General features: G+C 46.0%; 1 protein-coding gene across 4 annotated transcripts in view; it reads right to left on the bottom strand.

Moving 5' to 3' along the window:
- Nucleotides 1–21,710, bottom strand: part of DOT1L (DOT1 like histone lysine methyltransferase) — a 111,907-nt gene that overhangs the window by 79,807 nt on the left and 10,390 nt on the right. For all 4 annotated transcript variants that reach the window (XM_063147169.1, XM_063147168.1, XM_063147170.1 and 1 more), the window contains exons 2-4: nucleotides 11,726–11,769; nucleotides 9,593–9,667; nucleotides 803–866 (exon numbers count right to left, since the gene is read on the bottom strand). In XM_063147169.1, coding sequence (XP_063003239.1) covers nucleotides 803–866; nucleotides 9,593–9,667; nucleotides 11,726–11,769 — 183 coding nt within the window. The remainder of the gene's footprint in view (nucleotides 1–802; nucleotides 867–9,592; nucleotides 9,668–11,725; nucleotides 11,770–21,710) is intronic.

Here is a 21,710-nt window from a genome sequence, read left to right on the forward strand (position 1 = left end):
ATGGGGGACAACCAAAAGGCATTCACGTTCTCATAGTAGGCTTCTTGGAAGAATCCGGTTGGCTACTGTTGGAAGTAGGACCCTGAACTAGGTGGGCTTAATCCAGCAAGGTTGCGCTTACATTTTTAAATTTTAACCTTTTTCAACCAGAGGGCTGAATTCAGTTTCCCCGGAAGCTTTTGGGGGCTGCATTCCAGTAGTGGGCGGAGCCAAAAATACACACACCCCAGTCTATTTTAGGTTACAGCTCTTCCGGCCAGTAATTAAGCCTTAAGACAAAGATTTTAACCTTTTAGAATGGAGGAAAAACACAAAAGCCTGGAAACCATTAAACAATCAGTGGTTACAGGAAAGGTGGGGGAAGGGGGCAAAACTCTCTGGGAAACCCCAGAAGCTTGGATTGGGACCCCATGAGGACCAGATTTGCCCCCGGGGTCTGAGATTCTGCACCTGTTTTAAGAACTACCCTGCTGGATTAGACATCTAATCCAGCACTCTGTTCACACAGCGGTCAACCAGCCAGGGATGAAGAAGCAGGACATGGCAAAGAGGTTAAGGTTGGTGTCTCTTTGTACACATCACCTGGGGAGCTCGACACAGCTCGCAAGCTGCATGGCTTCCACTGCACATTCCAGATCTGGCCAAGTCAGCAAAAACACAGGCCACACTTGTCACCATGAAAGCATGCTGCCTATGGCAGGCCAGCAAAATGGGAGCCCAGGGACTTGCGGACTTTGAAACCAGCCGCCCCAATCAAAAGCCAAGGGGGGCAATAGGGGTGCGGGGGGCAAGGACTACGTACCAACTGGTGAATGCTGTCGATGGCACGGTTGTATTTGTCACAAAGTCTTTGCATGCTTTCAAAGCTGGAAAAAATGGGGAGAAAAAGACAAATTATTCAGCTAAGCAAAAACACATGCCCTGAAGGCCCTGAGGGGCCCCTGCCCAGCTTATACCCATTCCATGGAAGCCAGCATCAGAAGTGGCGTCCCAATCTCAAGGCTACTCCCCAGTTGACATTTTCCAGAAATCTTCCAATGCCCTAAATCGCCCGGGATCAACCATTTATATTTAGCGGACAAAACTAGAAGTCTGCCACACATACATTTTATGTGCAGTATAAAATGCAGACAAGCTGGAGCGTGTTCAGAGGAGGGCAACCAGGATGATCAGGGGTCTAGAAACAAAGCCCTATGAGGAGAGACTGAAAGAACTGGGCAGGTTTAGCCTGGAGAAGAGAAGATTGAGGGGAGACATGAGAGCACTCTTCAAATACTTAAAAGGTTGTCCCACAGAGGAGGGCCAGGATCTCTTCTCGATCCTCCCAGAGTGCAGGACATGGAATAATGGGTTCAAGTTACAGGAAGCCTGATTCCGGCTGGACATCAGGAAAAACTTCCTGACTCTTAGAGCAGTACGACAATGGAGCCAGTGACCTAGGGAGGTTGTGGGCTCTCCCACGCTAGAGGCATTCAAGAGGCAGCTGGACAACCATCTGTGAGGGATGCTTTAGGGTGGATTCCTGCATTGAGCAGGGGGTTGGACTCGATGGCCTTAAGAGGCCCCTTCCAACTCTACTATTCTATGATTCTATATCTCAAAAAGTCCTGTGTCTCCCCACACTCGTCCACCTCCATTTCAACTAGACATTCAGCTGAAACGTTTTACCAGGAAAATTTATCGTCTTTAGCATCTTTATTCATCCAAGTCCCTTTGGATTCAATGAGGCTTAATTCTAGGCAGGGTGGATAAAAATCAATGTTTTTTTTAAAAAAAATTAAAAATGGATTTTTTAAATTTAAATTGGATTTTTTTAATAATATACTTTTTGAGGAAAAATCTGTCTAAAGATAGTTTTCTATTTAAGATACATTATAGTCCAAAGGTTATTCATTATGAAATAAGGATTCGTTTTTAATTATGTCGCATGAGGCTGTATACTCCTGCAACGGTTAAATTTTTGGGTAAATGAATTCCATTAATCCATTCACAGTGTCATGCTCTTCCAGAGGTTTCTGTAAGATTATTGGGCATTTTTTTTCTATCTAGAAGATATTATTATCACAGCTGCTTGGTTTTACAGTTCTCAAAACTGTGAATTTGGGTCTGCAGAGATCACAATCCCATTGCGCCTTTGCAAATCTATGTACACAGAACCAACCCCTTTACCTCTTAAGTGCTAAGTTTCAAAAAATTCGATGAATAGAGCGCACTTTTTTTGGGGGGGGGGCGGAGTCACATGATTAAATCGAGTCTTTCTGAGTAGTGATTTAAATCAAATCCACCGTGATTCCAGGTGAGCTGGTATAGAATTGTAGCCTTAGTGCAATTTAAAATGTTATCATCAGACACAGTTGTGTGTGTGCGTGTGCATTTTGAGACCTGTGGCTCTCCAGATGTTGATGGACTACAACTCCCATCAGCCACAGTCAGCAAGACTTGGGGCTGACAGGTGTTGTTTTCCAGCACAATGTGGAAGGCCGCAGGCTCCCAACACCGGCAAATTCATGCAAATTCAAAGTTTTATTTGGAAATGATTTGTATTGACTCGCAATTCATTAGCGTGCGCATCTGTTTACATTTCGGGGATGAAAATCCACAATGGCTCAATCTCCCTTATTTATTTATTTATTTATTTATTTATTTATTACACTTATATACCGCTCCCATAGCCAGGGCTCTCTGGGCGGTTTACAGAAATTCTAAAATTGAGGTAAAAACAAGTATACAAAATTTAAAACTCTAAAACACAGAATATGCACACATAAAGCGTTAAAGACCGATTAAAAACTAAACATGTGGGTAATTAGGATGTGCCGCCATATGCCTGGGCAAAGAGGAAAGTCTTAACCTGGCGCCGAAAGGATAGCAGCGTTGGCGCCAGGCGAGCCTCGTCAGGGAGATCGTTCCATAGTCTGGGGGCCACCACCGAAAAGGCCATATCCCTTGTTGCCACACTCCGAGCCTCTCTTGGAGTAGGCACCCAGAGGAGGACCTTAGCTGTTGAACGTAGTGACCGGGTATATTCACGTCGGGAGAGGCGTTCCGTCAGGTACTGTGGTCCCAAGAAAGCAGGGATCCAGTTTGTTAAAGGGAAAAAGGTGGGTGGGTGCAGCGTTCAACTTTCCCACTGCTAACCTCTCAGCATTTGTCCTGCCCACAGGGCTTCATAAAAATATAATTTTAAATAAATAAAAAGGAAATAATTTGGATCCAGTTTGTTAAAGGGAAAAAGGTGGGTGGGTGCAGCGTTCAACTTTCCCACTGCTAACCTCCCAGCATTTGTCCTGCCCGCAGGGCTTCATAAAAATATAATTTTAAATAAATAAAAAGGAAATAATTTGGATTTGCAGAATGCACGCCTCTTAGTGCAGGCTTTCCCCAGCCTGGTGTCCTCCAGATGCGTTAGACTATAACTCCCCTCGTGGACTAATAAAGCTCCTAAGAGGTCACTCTGTTTGACCCGCGAATAGAAGTCCGTTGAACTTTAGGAATTCAAGGCTGATGGTGTGGGCTGGCTGCACCAACGGTCCTTTTCAAACTAGGCAACTTAACGCATGATGAAAGGATTAAAGAATCATCTCAGGACAGGGGGGAGGGAGGGAGCGCTGGCGGTCACATGCCCATTGCATAATCAGATTTCAAGCCTCAACCCAGGGAGCAGTTTAGCGTGCAGCTTTGCCAAGGCAGCACGGGAGGAAACTGGGGCAGGTCGGCAACCTCTATAAACCTGCCTTTGTGAGTGCCCAGCCACCGATGGGTTTGCTCAGCCTCAAGGGCGGGTGCTCAGCAGGGCTTTAGCGCTCTGCTGCGTTTGCACTTCCAAAAGGTATCCTGGGTACCTTCCCTTGTATACATAGCCCTGCACTCCTGCTATTTCGGAACTCTCCCAGGGGCCTATTTACCTTCTACAATGGGAACATAGAAACTGAACTGGGCAAGTCACCCTCTCTTAGGGCATGGCTGTTGTTTATTCGTTCAGTCGTTTCCGGCTCTTCGTGACTTCATGGACCAGCCCATGCCAGAGCTTTCTGTCGGCCGTCGCCACCCCCAACTCCCCCAAGGTCAAATCTGTCACCTCCAGAATATCCTCCATCCCTCTTGCCCTTGGTCGGCCCCTCTTCCTTTTGCCTTCCACTTTCCCTCTTCTCCAGGGTGTCCTGTCTTCTCCTTATGGGGCCAAAGTACTTCAGTTTTGCCTTTAATACCATTCCCTCAAGTGAGCAGTCTGGCTTTATTTCCTGGAGTATGGACTGGTTTGATCTTCTTGCAGTCCACGGCACTCTCAGAATTTTCCTCCAACACCCCAGTTCAAAAGCATCTATCTTCCTTCGCTCAGCCTTCCTTATGTTCCAGCTCTCGCAGCCATAGGTTACTACGGGGAATACCATTGCTTTAACGATGCGGACCTTTGTTGTCAGTGTAGTGTCTCTGCTCTTAACTATTTTATCAAGATTTGTCATTGCTCTCCTCCCAAGAAGTCAACGTCTTCTGATTTCCTGGCTGCAGTCAGCGTCTGCAGTAATCTTTGCGCCCAGAAATACAAAGTCTGTCACTGCCTCCACGTTTTCTCCCTCTATTTGCCAGTTATCAATCAAGCTGGTTGCCATACTCTTGGTTTTTTTGAGGTTTAACTGCAACCCGGCTTTTGCACTTTCTTCTTTCGCCTTCGTCATAAGGCTCCTCAGCTCCTCCTCGCTTTCAGCCATCAAAGTGGTATCATCTGCATAGCTGAGGTTGTTAATGTTTCTTCCTGCAATTTTATCTCGTCCACATGACGCACGGGGATCCCGAGAGCAGGATCCCCGGGATATGTGTCTACACTTTAATCCCGGTTCTTCCCGCGGTCCCAGGATGATCCCAAAAACGCGGGAGGTGTGGCTGGACGTCCAGTTTTCGTCCCGGCTCCTCTCAAGTAACCGCAAGTTGCTGGAAGCCGGGCACGGAGCTCTTCAGAAGCTCTGGGCCCATCAGGGGTGGGTGGGTGGGTGGAGCAGAAGGGGTGTGTTGGTTTTTTTTTAAAAAAATACTTATTTCGTAGGAGTGTTCCTGCTCTCAGTGCCCGGGGAGGGGGGAGGGAAATGGTGGGCACGACGTCCTCTTCCTCCCGGGCGCGTGTAGATTAAAGGGGAGGACCTCGTGATCACCCTATTGCGATATCTTCCCCCTCCGGACCCTAGGTCTAGACATGCCCTTAGCCTAACCTATTTAACGGAGTGGTTGTGAGAATAAAATGGGGTGGCGGGTGGGTGGGAATGCCATGTGTGCCACCCAGAGCTCCTTGGGGGACAGGATTCAGGAGCGACCCAATGCTGGCACAAGGAGACCCAAATCAAAGCATATAATGGTTCAACTCCCTGCACGTAACAGTCTAATACCTGGAAGGTGAGAAGTAATAATTAGAAAGCAATGATGGGGACCTGGCAGTAGGTGGACAATCATTTGGGCAGCAAGGGCTGTTTTGCAACTAAAACAGGGCCAACGAAAAAAAAGGGACGACTCCAAGGCCTTCAAGAGGCAGCTGGACAACCCTCTGTCAGGGATGCTTTAGGGTGGATTTCTGCATTGAGCAGGGGGTTGGACTCGATGGCCTTAGAGGCCCCTTCCAACTCTACGATTCTATGATTCTCGATCCTCCCAGAGTGCAGGACACAGAATAACGGGCTCAAGTTACAGGACGTCAGATTCCGGCTGGACATCAGGAAAAACTTCCTGACTGTTAGAGCAGTATGACAATGGAACCAGTGACCTTGGGAGGTTGTGGGTTCTCCCATACTAGAGGCCTTCAAGAGGCAGCTGGACAAGCATCTGTCAGGGATGCTTTAGGGTAGATTCCTGCATTGAGCAGGGGGTTGGACTCGATGGCCTTGTAGGCCCCTTCCAACTCTGCTGTTCTATGATTCTATGCTCCCTGTAACCAGCCCCGGTCTACACTCTGGCTGCAGCTCATCCAGCCTACATTCCCATCCACTGGGGAGAAGGTTGACCAGGATCTACTGGTAGATCTCGAGGTGATTTGCAGTCGATACGCAAAGATTTCCAACTCTAGTTGATTAACAATAACAGCAACGAAACAACTCCGCCCCACTATTCTAAATTATACTGCTCAAATGAAGAAACCTTGCAGGGAGCGGATTTTTCTGGGGCAGGCCAGTTGACCTCCATTTATTTCTGGTACTAAAAATGAATTCCTGGACTCAGAGAGTCTTTTAATTCTCGGCACCACGGTCCTAGTAAAGAACAAGTAAACATGACACACAAGCAGCCAGGCACCTCTCCACCGTGCCTGGGTCCAGCTCCAGCTGAGAGCCCCCTCCCTCCTGCTGTCAACTGTAACTGCTGAACTTTGCAACTAAGATTGTAGTGCCTGAATTTGCTTTCCTTTTCCCCCTCCTCCTCCTCCTCCCTCCCAATCCCCTTTCCTTTTGTGTCATGTCTTTTAGATTGTAAGCCTGTGGGCAGGAACTGTCAAGAAATACTTTTGTAAGCCGCCGTGAGAGCCTTTTTGGGCTGAATGGCGGCATAAAAATCCTTAAATAAATAAAAAATAAATAAACAAGTACTGTATTTTCTGGCGTGTAAGACTACTTTTTAACCCAGGAAAATCTTCTCAAAAGTTGGGGGTCGTCTTATACGCCCAGTATAAGACGACTTTTTAACCCAGGAAAATCTTCTCAAAAGTTGGGGGTCGTCTTATACGCCCAGTATAAGACGACTTTTTAACCCAGGAAAATCTTCTCAAAAGTTGGGGGTCGTCTTATACGCCCAGTATAAGATGACTTTTTAACCCAGGAAAATCTTCTCAAAAGTTGGGGGTCGTCTTATACGCCCAGTATAAGACGACTTTTTAACCCAGGAAAATCTTCTCAAAAGTTGGGGGTCGTCTTATACGCCCAGTATAAGATGACTTTTTAACGCAGGAAAATCTTCTCAAAAGTTGGGGGTCGTCTTATACGCCCAGTATAAGATGACTTTTTAACCCAGGAAAATCTTCTCAAAAGTTGGGGGTCGTCTTATACGCCCAGTATAAGATGACTTTTTAACCCAGGAAAATCTTCTCAAAAGTTGGGGGTCGTCTTATACGCCCAGTATAAGACGACTTTTTAACCCAGGAAAATCTTCTCAAAAGTTGGGGGTCGTCTTATACGCCCAGTATAAGATGACTTTTTAACCCAGGAAAATCTTCTCAAAAGTTGGGGGTCGTCTTATACGCCCAGTATAAGATGACTTTTTAACCCAGGAAAATCTTCTCAAAAGTTGGGGGTCGTCTTATACGCCCAGTATAAGATGACTTTTTAACCCAGGAAAATCTTCTCAAAAGTTGGGGGTCGTCTTATACGCCCAGTATAAGATGACTTTTTAACCCAGGAAAATCTTCTCAAAAGTTGGGGGTCGTCTTATACGCCCAGTATAAGATGACTTTTTAACCCAGGAAAATCTTCTCAAAAGTTGGGGGTCGTCTTATACGCCCAGTATAAGACGACTTTTTAACCCAGGAAAATCTTCTCAAAAGTTGGGGGTCGTCTTATACGCCCAAGTATAAGACGACTTTTTAACCCAGGAAAATCTTCTCAAAAGTTGGGGGTCGTCTTATACGCCCAGTATAAGACGACTTTTTAACCCAGGAAAAATCTTCTCAAAAGTTGGGGGTCGTCTTATACGCCCAGTATAAGACGACTTTTTAACCCAGGAAAATCTTCTCAAAAGTTGGGGGTCGTCTTATACGCCCAGTATAAGACGACATTTTAACCCAGGAAAATCTTCTCAAAAGTTGGGGGTCGTCTTATATGCCCAGTCGTCTTATACGCCGGAAAATACGGTAGATCCGACAAGCCTGGGATCTGCCTAGCCCCGCACTACTTTTATCGACAGGAGTAATGTGCAGATAATAGGCAAGGGGGGGTGGAAAACCAGCGGACTGCAACCCTGATCAGCCTGACTGATTTATGACGTTCGCAAACAGTTACAAGGATAACGGAGGTGCCACCTTGCCAAGAGGTTCCATTATCCACGGTAATCATTGACAAATGGGATGGTATTAACATATGCCCCTCAGGCTGAACTGCAGCTCCCATTTACTGCAGTGAAGCATTTAGTGCTCCTGCAACGTTAATCCAGGAAGATCTGGAGCAGGTGAAAGTCTCCGCCCTCTTGGGAACAGCGGCCTTTGAAGCAAACTGCAGTAAAATACGCTGGACTGTGAACAGGCATTTCCCACAGCACTGGAAAGGGAACGGAGTCCAGCCGGTTAATATTTAATACAGGCCCTTGGTTAGGTTGAACGCCGCATGCCAGATTTAGTATTTGCTTCAACTGCTTGCACAGGAGAGCTTGTCCTGCATCAAAGCAACTCAATCAATTTCCCCCAAACACAACAGAACGTGAGTGTAGACAAGAACTTTCTGCGATTCAGAAGTTCACCACTACAGCCGAGGCAAAAGGAAGAGGGGCCGACCAAGGGCAAGATGGATGGATGCTATTCTGGAGGTGACAGACTTGACCGTGGGGAAGGTAGGGGTGGCGACGGCCGACAGAAAGCTCTGGCGTGGGCTGGTCCATGAAGTCACGAAGAGTCGGAAGCGAATGAACGAATAAACAACAACAGAAGGCCTCATCTGGAGTATTGCGTCCAGTTCTGGGCTGCACAATACAAGAAGGACGCAGACATGCTGAAACGTGTTCAGAGGAGGGCAACCAGGATGATCAGGGGTCTGGAAACAAAGCCCTATGAAGAGAGACTGAAAGAACTGGGCAGGTTTAGCCTGGAGAAGAGAAGATTGAGGGGAGACATGAGAGCACTCTTCAAATACTTGAAAGGTTGTCACACAGAGGAGGGCCAGGATTTCTTCTCAATCCTCCCAGAGTGCAGGACATGGAATAACGGGCTCAAGTTAAAGGAAGCCAGATTCCAGCTGGACATCAGGAAAAACTTCCTGACTGTTAGAGCAGTGCAACAATGGAACCAGTGACCTAGGGAGGTTGTGGGCTCTCCCACACTAGAGGCCTTCAAGAGGCAGCTGGACAGCCATCTGTCAGGGATGCTTTAGGGTGGATTCTTGCAATGAGCAGGGGGTTGGACTCGATGGCCTTGTAGGCCCCTTCCAACTCTGCTATTCTATGATTCTAAGCCAAAGGAAATATGTCCTCTGTCAACTGAGATCTATTTGAAGAGCGTTAACATATTATGCTGGATTATAAGCACCGTCGGGCACATCACACACTGGTGGTGTTCACATGATGCTTAGAATCATAGTTAGAATGATGCTTGTTCACAGCAAGCCAGGAATCTTGGCTTATTATCCATGTACAAACACAGTTGCTGCATTTATAACCGATGAACACAACAGAAATAACTATTTAAAACAGTTATATTCATCTGTAATGAATTTACAACCTTTTAAACGATTTCTATTCAGTTTCAACATCTGAGGCCAGTTCTATCTTTCTCCCATTGCCGGGCACCAAATCGTCCTTTCACAGGATGCTAGCGTGTCCTTGCTGTACCTGCAACTCACAAGCCTCATTTAACCTTATTACAGCAGGTCACTCCCAGGGGAGAAGTAGCAGAAGTAGCCGGAGTCTTTCCACTCACCTTTTAGTATCATAATCAATTAAAACGTAGTTTTCCATAGCAAGCTTGAGGTCCGGAATTTCTTCGCAGACCCACCTGAAAAGCAAAGCAAGAGAATAAATACATAAAGCTTGCAAGCAAGTCCTCAAAGTTACTTTTTTTAAAGGTTGCTTGCTTGTTACATTTATATCCCTGCCTTTCCTCTAGGGCAGCCTTCCTCAACCTGGGGCGCTCCAGATGCGTTGGACTGCATCACCCAGAATGTCCCAGCCTGGCTGGGAGTTACCCACCCTTGAGCTAAAGCAGCGGTTCTCAACCTGTGGGTCGGGACCCCTTTGGGGGTCGAATGACCCTTTCACAGGGGTCGCCTAAGACCATCGGAAAACACATATTTCCGATGGTTTAAGAAACTGTATTGACTGAACTATGTCATGTATCATCTTTTGTATTATTAAAGCTATTGTTATGTATTATTTTCATTAGCAAACCATCCCATGACAATGGATCGTGTAGAGAAGAACGAAAATAATTTTATGGTTGGGGGTCACCACAACATGAGGAACTGTATTAAAGGGTCGCGGCATTAGGAAGGTTGAGAACCGCTGAGCTAAAGGATCGTGTATCGCAGTAAGTATAGACATGCTAAGCTAAATGGAACAATGGCCTGGCTCAGTGAAGGGCAGCTTTTGCTTATGGCTGTAACTGAGGGACAAGAGCACCTCCTTTGCATGCAAGAGGCCCCAGGTTCAAATCCTGACCTCTCTGGTTAAAAGGACAAAGTAGAAGGCTTCTGTCTAATTCTTTTTTTTTTTCTACAATACTTAAACATACACCATTACAATTAAAACAAAAACAACATACTACATAACTGTTGCATAACATCGATATCGTATCTATATAACATCATCAAACTTAACATATAAGTGCACCCCCCACCTCGGGATCTCATTCCTGATTCCAAAATCTCATACTTTCTGCTGGCGGTTCCCCACTTCCCTTAGAAAGCACAAATATTAGGAACTGTTTCCAAATTCCTTCAAAATCATTTGATTTAGCTATACCTCTTCTCCATTTAATATTACAAGTCAATTTATCATTAATAGCTATATCCCATACTTCTTTGTACCATTCTTCAATACAATAATCTCCTTGAGTCTTCCAGTTCCTAGCTACAATCAATCTTGCTGCAGTCAGCAAATTCGATATCAATTCCTTGATTTCCTTTTTACATTTTAAATCTTCAAATAGTGACAGTAATGCAACTTTTGGTGTTCGTTCTATCTTCATTCCCACAATTTCTTCAATCTCCAAAAACACCATCTTCCACCATTTTTGTACATATTTGCATTCCCACCACATATGTAAATACGTTCCTTTTCCCCCACATCCTCTCCAACAATTTGCCGAGTGCTGATTATTTATCTTATTTAATCTAACCGGGGTTAGGTACCACCTCCATATAATTTTAAAGTAATTCTCTTTTATTCTTACTGACATGTTTCTCAACACTCTTTGTTTCCATAGTCCCTCCCAGCTCTGTCCTATTTCTACATTCAAGTCCGTCTCCCAAACCATTTTACCTGAACTATCCATCGACCCTTTCTCCAACAGTATTCTATATATTTCACTCATTAACCCTTTTGACACTGTTCTTTTTCCCTTATCATTTTCTTTCTTAACTATTAATTCCTCAAACTTCATCAATTCTCTACAATCGCCATTTTCTCTTACCCACTTTTTGGTCCACTGTTCTAATTGCCAGACTTCTGTCTAAGTCAAGAATAAAAAGAATAGAAAACGCTGGGCTAGCCAGTTAAAAATGGCGACTTCCACACATTTCTTACGATGTTTCCAAGTCAGGAACCGGCTGGAGCGAATGGAGCCCAACACATCTCGAGGGTGACAAGTTGGAGAAGGAACCTGGATTCTATTTAGGGGCGGGGTCTCTAGGTGGGGACACTTTTTTTGCTGTTTAACCACAAGTATCGCAATGATTTCTGATTAAACAGCAAAAATAACACTTCGGCCTTCATTCTGCATCTCTCCTCTTCACTGCTGGGAGATCGTCACTCCATGTTTTGAAATACAGCATGGCGCCGGGGGTGTGTGTGGGGGATATTTTTAGTTGCAACACAGATTTGCCTTAACACCTACCGAATTGTCTCAATGATTTCATGAGCAGCATCGTGGTGCTTGTCCTGAAACAAACAAACAAACAGAAAACGGTGACTTCAGGGACGTTTGGGAAGAAATATCATCCATCTCGGCCTACAGATCAACACAACTCTTTTTGTAAAAAAAAAATCCCAAAACAAAACACCTCCTCACTTGCTAATACAGAGGAAGGAAATTGTTCACCTGTAGCATTTCCTAGCAGACATAAAAATAATAATAAACACAACTAGTTCTATGCCCTCCTCTCCATCACCAAAGGAGCCCGTTTTCAAAAACCTTCATATCAAAACTGCAAATCTGTATGCATTGTAGATAATATATGCTAAATACTCCCGGTGGCATTCTGTGTCAGAGAGCCCACAGGCAAGGATCTGGTGCATAAGACCAAAAACATCCTGGTTCCCACAGTGGGAACCAGGATCATGGCAGAGTGCAGGACACGGAATAACGGGCTGAAGTTACAGGAAGCCCGATAACGGCTAGACATCAGGAAAAACTTCCTGACTGTTAGAGCAGTACGGCAATAGAACCAGTGACCTAGGGAGGTGGTGGGCTCTCCCACACGAGAGGCAGCTGGACAACCATCTGTCAGGGATGCTTTCGGGTGGATTCCTGCACTGAGCAGGGGGTTGGACTCGATGGCCTTGTAGGCCCCTTCCACCTCTGCTATTCTATGGTTCTATGATTCTATGTCTCTGAGACAACAACAGCACCTTCCAACTCAAGTTCCCCAGTAACTGGTATACAGAAGTAGCTTATTACCTCTGATCCTAGAGGTAGTATGTAGCTGTCTTGACTAGCAGCCACTGACTGACCCATCCTGGAACTCACTACCACAGGATGTGGTGATGGCCACCAATCTAGATGGCTTCAAAAGGGGTTGGATCAATGCCTGGAGGCAAAGGCTATCCATGGCTACTAGCCCTGATGGTTGTGTGCTATCTCCAATATTCGAGGCAATAAGCCTGTGTGCCCCAGTTGCTGAGGAACATGGGTGGGAGGGTGCTGCTGCACCATGTCCTGCTTGTTCATTCCTGGCGGATGGCTGGTTGGCCACTGTGTGAACAGAGTTCCGGACTAGACGGACCCTTGGTCTGATCCAGCAGGGCACTTCATAGGGCTTTGTTACCAGGATGATCAGTGGTCTGGAAACAAAGCCCTAGGAGGAGAGACTGAAAGAACTGGGCCTGTTTAGCCTGGAGAAGAGAAGATGGAGGGGAGACATGAGAGCACTCTTCAAAGACTTAAAAGGTTGTCCCACAGAGGAGGGCCAGGATCTCTTCTCGATCCTCCCAGAGTGCAGGACACGGAATAACGGGCTCAAGTTAAAGGAAGCCAGATTCCAGCTGGACATGAGGAAAAACTTCCTGACTGTTAGAGCAGTACGACAATGGAACCAGTTACCTAGGGAAGTTGTGGGCTCTCCCACACTAGAGGCATCTGGACAACCATCTGTCAGTAATGCTTTAGGGTGGATTCCTGCACTGAGCAGGGGGTTGGACTCGATGGCCTTGTAGGCCCCTTCCACCTCTGCTATTCTATGATTCTATGACTTCTTATGTTCTTATCCTCCACATGAAGTAGCATCAATGAGAAGTTTGATTTAAATCAATTACTTGTATCAGCCTTGTTACGAAGCACCCTAAATTCTGCTGTTTGGGGAAGTTAGGGCCTGTATCTGGAAGGGGACACTGGTATTTTCGGCCTTGGAGAAGAGCAAACAAGGAAGTTCTATAGGATATTGAGGCCTTGATTGTCCCAAGTGGAGCTGCAGTCCTCTTGCAGACAACTTTCCGGGCCCGTCATTATGCTCTGATTGCCTCAATTCCTCAGTGTTAACACTTGCAAATTTCAGATATTGCCTCAGGACAAGAACACAGAAGCCCCCTTTCCACCAAATAAGTTTACATTGATTTCTAGCCTTCTGGCTTAAATGGAAGGAAAACTAAAAAAGGAAAAGGAAAAAAAAAGTCAATGTCTTTTAAAGCTGTAAAAGGCTGAAAAACCCACTATTGTGTAAACAGGTGACTCTTTTTGTCACCTTTGTTTTGAGACAATCACCATAATCCTCCTAGCTATCTTGGCCACCTGGAGCTATGATAACCAGAAATATGCACCCCTGAATTCCCATCCTTTTCTCACACCAAGAAGAGAAGCCCATTATCCCTCTCCTTCCCTTCTATTATTATTATTATTATTATTATTATTATTATTATTATTATTATTATTATGACACTTAAAAATCCATTTCCCAACCTCCTTAACCAACCTTGTAAGAATTAAATACTGAGAAGAGAGATAAAAAAGGAGCAACCTAAATTCATGCATTACATCAAGAGAGACAGAGAGAGAAGGGGAAGAAGATTCCTTCCATCCAGGAGGGACCCCTCCCCTTCCCTTTTCTCCCCTTCCTTTCCAGGGAAGGAGCTCAACACAGCTTTCCCAGCACAAGTCAGCAGATACAGAGAGCTAAATATTTGCATAACCTTCTATTTCCCTTCTCTGTCTATCCATACTCCCAATTATTTTCTTTTTCCTAATATTCCATTCCGTAGCAAACTCCAAAACCCCTTGGCTTTGGAACTCGGCTGTTCCTGTTATGCCTCTCCCACTTTCTTCTAAGAACCCTGCAATTGCTGTGACCCTCTCCTCCTCCCTAAACTCTCTCACAATCCCCCAAATGTATGTTTCTACCCCATTCAAATTATCCCAACCTGAACCGTCTTTCTTTCCCCCCACTTTCTCCCCCTTCCTCCATGAACAGCTACACACACACACATTTATTTATTTATTTAAAACGATTTATATCCCGCCTTATATCATTAAGTTCTCAGGGCGGGCGTACAGATAAAAGCATACAGCACAAAACAATAAATACGCACAGCTAAAAACAAATTAAACCATGAACCAAGTTAAAACAATATATAATTTAAAGGCCGTTAAAACAATTAAAACAGTTAAAACAATGTGCCGTCTTAGTGAATTTCACCATGAAAGGCTTTGTTAAAAAGCCATGTTTTCGCTTGGCGCCGGAATGAAATCAGCGTTGGCGCCAGTCGGGCCTCCAAGGGGAGGGCGTTCCACAGTCGGGGGACCACCACAGAGAAAGCCCTCTCCCATGTCCCACCATAGCGTATGTGTTGTGCTGGTGGGATGCAGAGAAGGGCTCCTCCAACAGATCTCAAGTCTCGGGCAGGCATATATAAGGAGAGGCGCTCCCTCAGATAGATAGATAGATACACACACACACACACACACACACACACACACACATACATACATATATATATATATATATATATTATTAATTTATTTATATAGCACCATCAATGTACATGGTGCTGTACAGAGTAAAACAATAAAATAGCAAGACCCTGCCACATAGGCTTACATTCTAATAAAATCATAATAAAACAATAAGGAGGGGAAGAGAATGCACCAAACAGGCACAGGGTAGAGTAAAACTAACAGTATAAAAGTCAGAGTTGCAGTCCAAACAACATCTGGCAGGCCACATTTTAGATGGCATTGTAAATGCTGTAACATGTATCCCTGTCAATTACAGCTGGGGAAAGATTTCCAACGTCTTGGTGCCACTGTAGAAAAGGCCCCGTTTCAAGTAGCCACCCACTACACTTGTGGAGGAGGAAGCACCCAGAGGAGAATGTCTGCAGATGAACTAAACATACCAGAAAGTTCTCCGGGGAGAAGGCTATCCTTCAAATACCCTGATGCAAGACCTGTGGGGGCACATGTGTGTTACCAGCACTTTGAATGGAACTTGGGAACAGACTGGTAACCATTGTAGACCTGGACTAATAGGATCAAATCTACAAGCCCCACTTAATAACCAGAGAACTGCAGTTAGGAATCGGCAAGAAACTCCTACACGCAGGGACTCTTGGGCCACTAATAAGAGAGTTAGCTCATCCATCACAAAGCCTTCCTTTCAGGGGACCCACAAATCACCAAAGTGACTAACACGGGATAATTGGGCTGTCTACCCACGTACATTGTGGGTTTTACTTGCAGGGCTGTCGTTAACACTGTGCCTTAGTCATCTTTGTGGTTAGCCTTTAATAACAATTTAAGAAGCAACACTCAGTCATTGCCTACACATGCACGACACGTTTTGCTGCACTAAAGCCTGGTGCCTATCTGTTTTCAGCCGTCTCCTTTCAGAGATGAAGCCCATGCAACTGTGTTATAAACCTGAGTCGGACTTCTTCCTTTTCAGCCTCAAGTTTCCCAGCTTCAGGGCCCTCTTATCAGCCATCTAATTTACATTTCCCTCATCACTGGGAAAGAGTGTGTGTGTGAGAGTGAGTGTGTGTGTGTGTGTGTGTGTGAGAGAGAGAAAGAGAATACACATAGATGGAGGGGAAAGGGTGCAGCTTACAACATGTCCTCTTCAGCCAGCAGCAACAAAACAGCTAACACAACACTGTAGACCAACTGAATGTTTCTGGGTGAAAGAGAGAAGATAGGAGAACAAAACAGCGGATTATTCCTGCATCAAGTGGCCCAACCCAGATTTGCTCCTACATAAACTCTCCAATTCTAGGCACATTGACACAACAGCTCACAGCACACAGGACTGACTCCCAAGTAAATATGCACAAACTTGGGATGCACGTAGAATCATAGAACAGTCGAGTTGGAAGGGGCCTATAAGGCCATCAAGTCCAACCCCCTGCTCATTGCAGGAATCACATGTCACGTGCTCTGGATGTTCATTCACTAGCACTTCCAGTTTTCTGTTTAGTCCAAGGGCTGTTTTAAGGAGGCCGAGTCGAAAGGACACCGGACACAGAACCAAACCTGGTTCTATAGAGCACTGAGACACTAACGCATTCAGGTGAACTAAAAGTTTTACAAACTATGTGAACAGGACAAAAACAGGGGGGGGACAAAAATTCCGTCATTGTTAAAAGCAGTAAGCATGTATTAAGAAGACGAAGCGAGGGAGACAGGAGCAGGCAGAGAGACCATCAGGGTCTGCTCCAGTTGGACCCACCTACCCACCCACAGGGCTAAAGGACATCTTGACCCTATGGGGAAGAAGAAGTGAAGGAGACAGAAGCAGGCAGAGACCATCAAGACCTGCTCCAGTTGGACTCCCCCACCCCAGGGGAGGAAGGAGCTGTTGGTCTGCCCCTCCTTTGGGAGATGAGAGGGGGGAGCATGGCCTTCCCACCAGCCTGAACAGTCTCCTTAATTTCTTTTTCTCCTCTTCCCTCCCCATCCGCTTTTCCTCATGTCTGATGTCTTTTTTATACTGTAAACCTGAGGGCAGAGGCTGTCTTCTTTACTTGTCCATTGCAAGCCACTCCGGGAGCCTTTTTGGCTGAGGTGTGGGATAAAAATACTATATAAAAAAACAAGGTTCATCTACAAATATATAGCCCTTTTAACTTTCGGTTTACTCTTCGTTGCCTCTCAAATAAACTCCACCAAAAGGTATTTGCCCACAATAGTGTTTAGTGTGCGTTGTTGTTTATTCGTTCAGTCGCTTCCGACTCTTCGTGACTTCATGGACCAGCCCAGTCGGCCGTCGCCACCCCTAGCTCCCCCAAGGTCAAGTCTGTCACCTCCAGAATATCATCCATCCATCTTGCCCTTGGTCGGCCCCTCTTCCTTTTGCCTTCCACTTTCCCACAAATGACTGTCAACTTGTGGCCTTGAACAAAACAATCAACTTTTATAGTGCTTTTGTTCACTTGGAAGCAACCATTACCTGTCAAAAGCAAAAACCCTGACTGTTAGGAGAGAAAATCAAGGCCCTGAGATAGTTACATGGCCTTGGGCAACCCATAGCTTAGTGCTGAAGTGGGGCTTTATTTATTTATTTTTTAAAAAAACATGTATTTATTGCATTTATATCCCGCCCTTTTTCCTCCAAGGAACCCAAGGCGACTGTACATAATTCTCCTCCTCTCCATTTTATCCTCACAACAACCCTGTGAGGTAGGCTGGGCTGAAAGTCCATGACTGGCCCAAAGTCACCCAGCGGGTTTCCATGGGGGACTAGAACCCGGATCTCCCGACTCCCAGTCCAACATTTTAGCCACTACACCACACTGGCTCTCTCACATGTGTTTATTTATTAAAACATTTGTACCCCGCCTTGTATCCCTAGGATCTGAGGGCGGCATACAGATAAAATCATCCAAACAGCGTAAAATAACTACACACAGCTTAAAACAAATCAAACCATTAATCAAGCTAAAGCCGGTATAGAATTTAAAAGCAATAGAAACAGTAGAAACAATTAAAACGAAGCGCAGCCTTGGTGAATGTATTTATTTACTATATACTACTATATAGCTCTTTTAGCTTATTGAGCCCTTTCAGTTTACTCTTTGTTGCTTCACAAACAAACTTCACCAGATTTCTTCCACCTATCTATTCACCACCAAGGTGGACTTTGGAAAATGGAATTTCCTGAGTCATTTGGAGGTGAGTGGGTGGAATAGCAGATGGTTCACCAAACACGTTTCCAGCCAATATCACCTGTCTGCTGCGGCCAACCAGAGCTCAGGCCAAAATACATTTGTTTGTTTCTTTGGTGCCACAAAACCAGCATCTCTCCAAACTTTCCACCTCAACGCCTGCCAAATAATACCTGTGCTTTGGAGAGGATTCCTGAGTGTATCCTAAGACCGCTGGAGTCCTCCATGAACCCTGAAAGCATACTCGTGAATCCAGTCAATCTCTCCTGCAGCTTGAAGATCAGAAGTGGTGGGGAACTTGCCTTCCTGACAGCTTGAAGACGCTGAAGATGGTCAGACTACCTCCGAGGGAGCCCTGAAGCACACCTTGGAAACTACTGCCATAGACCTAGGGCTCATCTACACCAAGCAGGGTATTCCACTATGAAAGCGGTATATAAAAGGCAGCAGCCACACGACTGCTTTATGGTAGGGTGACCCTATGAAAAGGAGGACAGGGCTTCTGTATCTTTAAGTTGCATAGCAAAGGGAATTTCAGCAGGTGTCATTTGCATGCATGCAGCACCTGGTGAAACTCCCTCTTCATCACAACCGTTAAAGATGCAGCAGCTATACTAGAGTGACCGGATTTAAAAGAGGGCAGCTTTAACGGTTGTGATGAAGAGGGAATTTCACCAGGTTCCCCAGATATACCAATGACACCTGCTGAAATTCCCTTTTCTATGCAACTGATAAAGATACAGGAGCCCAGTCCTCCTTTGCATAGGGTCACCCTACTTTATGGCGGTATGGAAGTGCGCTGCAGGATCTACACCACTGCTTTATAGCCGTGCTGAAGTGCACTGACAATTGTTGGGGGCCATTGACACATCTACACCAAGCAGGATATAACACTATGAAAGCGGTATATTTATTTATTTATTTATTACATTTCTATACCGCCCAATAGCCGAAGCTCTCTGGGCGGTTCACAAAAATTAAAACCATACAAAGACAATCAACAGGTTAAAAGCACAAATACACAATACAATATAAAAAAAAACACAACCAGAATAAAAACCACGCAGCAAAATTGATATAAAATTAAAATACAGAGTTAAAACAGAAAAATTAAGTGTTAAAATACTGGGAGAATAAAAAGGTCTTCAGCTGGCGACGAAAGCAGTACAGTGTAGGCGCCAGGCGGACCTCTCTGGGGAGCTCATTCCACAGCCGGGGTGCCACAGTGGAGAAGGCCCTCCTCCTAGTAGCCACCTGCCTCACTTCCTTCAGCAGGGGCTCACGGAAAAGGGCCCCTGAAGATGATCTTAAGGTCCGGGCAGGTACATATGGGAGGAGGCGTTCCTTCAAATAACCTGGGCCCCAACCGTTTATATTGGTATGTGACACGAGCCCCAACAGTTGCCAATGTACTTCAACACCGCTATAAAGCCGTAGTGTGGCTCCTGCCTTTCATACACCACTTTCATAGTGGAATATCCTGCTTGGTGTAGATGACCCCCTAGAGAGCCACTTTTCTGAACCACCCTGGCATCCTAGGGCAAGTGGGATTCACAGGACAAGGTATGAACGCCTTTACGACGATTGTAACAGACTACCTGAGAACGTGAGAAAAACCGTGCTGAATCCAAGGCTTTTCTAGTCCAGCATTCTGTTCACACAGTGGCCAACTTTTGGGAAGACCGTACGGAGGACACGAGTGCAACAGCACCCTCTCGCTCATTTCCCCCAGGAACCGGCATACAGCTTTCAATTCTGGAGGTAATCTATAAGCCATCATGACTAAGAGCCACTCTACGCCTTATCCACCATTTTGTCTCTGGAGAACTTCTGCTCTCTAGCACTGAAACAGGTGCCAGCTCTGCATATATCAGCCAGGCACCTCTCCACCGTGCCTGGGTCCAGCTCCAGCTCAGAGCCCCCTCCCTCCTGCTACCAACTGTCTCTGGAGAGGCCACCAGTGAGGGAGGAAGCAGCAGCCAGGCACCTCTCCACCGTGCCTGGGTCCAGCTCCAGCTGAGAGCCCCCTCCCTCCTGCTACCAACTGTCTCTGCAGAGGCCACCAGTGAGGGAGGGAGGAAGCAGCAGCCAGGCACCTCTCCATCATGCCTGGGTCCAGCTCCAGCTGAGAGCCCCCTCCCTCCTGCTACCAACTGTCTCTGGAGAGGCCACCAGTGAGGGAGGAAGCAGCAGCCAGGCACCTCTCCATCGTGCCTGGGTCCAGCTCCAGCTGAGAGCCCCCTCCCTCCTGCTACCAACTGTCTCTGGAGAGGCCACCAGTGAGGGAGGAAGCAGCAGCCAGGCACCTCTCCATCGTGCCTGGGTCCAGCTCCAGCTGAGAGCCCCCTCCCTCCTGCTACCAACTGTCTCTGCAGAGGCCACCAGTGAGGGAGGAAGCAGCAGCCAGGCACCTCTCTATCCTGCCTGGGTCCAGCTCCAGCTGAAAGCCCCCTCCCTCCTGCTACCAACCAGTGAGGGAGGAAGCAGCAGCCAGGCACCTCTCCACCGTGCCTGGGTCCAGCTCCAGCTGAGAGCCCCCTCCCTCCTGCTGTCATCTGTAACTGCTGAACTTTGCAACTAAGATTGTAGTGCCTGAGTTTGCTTTCCTTTCCCCCCTCCTCCTCCTCCCTCCCAATCCCCTTTCCTTTTGTGTCGTGTCTTTTAGATTGTAAGCCTGTGGGCAGGGACTGACAAGAAATACTTTTGTAAGCCGCCGTGAGAGCCTTTTTTGGCTGAATGGCGGCATAAAAATCCTTAAATAAATAAAAAAATAAAATAATAAAAAATATATGCCATTTAAATAGACCAAATAATTTAAGGAGATAAAAAAGGGTCTCTCTAGGGATTGTAATCCCCTACCCTAGCTCACCCTTGCCAAAGGGGAGACATGTTGGAAGTGTTTTGAGAAAGGCGAAAAACCATTTCTTCTCCAAAGACAGTTGTCCTGAATGTCAGAGGGCAGTTTCAGAAAACATTTTCTGAGTCACGGAGCGGGTGGGGGATTGGAGGGGATTATTCAACCTTGAAAGATTCATCTTACCCAGATAAACCAAACGACTCACTACTGATTCATCATCAGAAAACCCCTTCATGTCCCTTTTCAGGAAACCAGGAGGCGTGAGGGAGACGCACGTTCCGTTTTACATGAAAGCGAGTGGGAGGGATGCATCTGGAACGTCAAGACACCCTCCTCCCACAACCTTAATTAGCTTTTGAGGGGGGGCAGGGAAATGCACACTTTCACATCATCCTCCCAAGCCCTTAACAACGAACATCCGTGACACTTTTAGCTCTGTCAGCTAAGCAATTATGCAAATCCAGCTGTCTGCAGTAGTCCCAATTTTATTACCACAAGAACACATGAGTGTGTGTGTGTGTGTGTGCTAACAAGCCCCAAACACCGCTAACAACTTTGGCCCAATGAGCTATTTGGACTAGTGAACTTTGGCCTTCACTTAGCATGGTGTAAGAAGGCATTAAGAATTAGAGGAGGGGGCATATGAGAGACAGTA

Source organism: Elgaria multicarinata, chromosome 23 (assembly GCF_023053635.1).
Source record: "Elgaria multicarinata webbii isolate HBS135686 ecotype San Diego chromosome 23, rElgMul1.1.pri, whole genome shotgun sequence".
Taxonomy (NCBI): domain Eukaryota; kingdom Metazoa; phylum Chordata; class Lepidosauria; order Squamata; family Anguidae; genus Elgaria; species Elgaria multicarinata.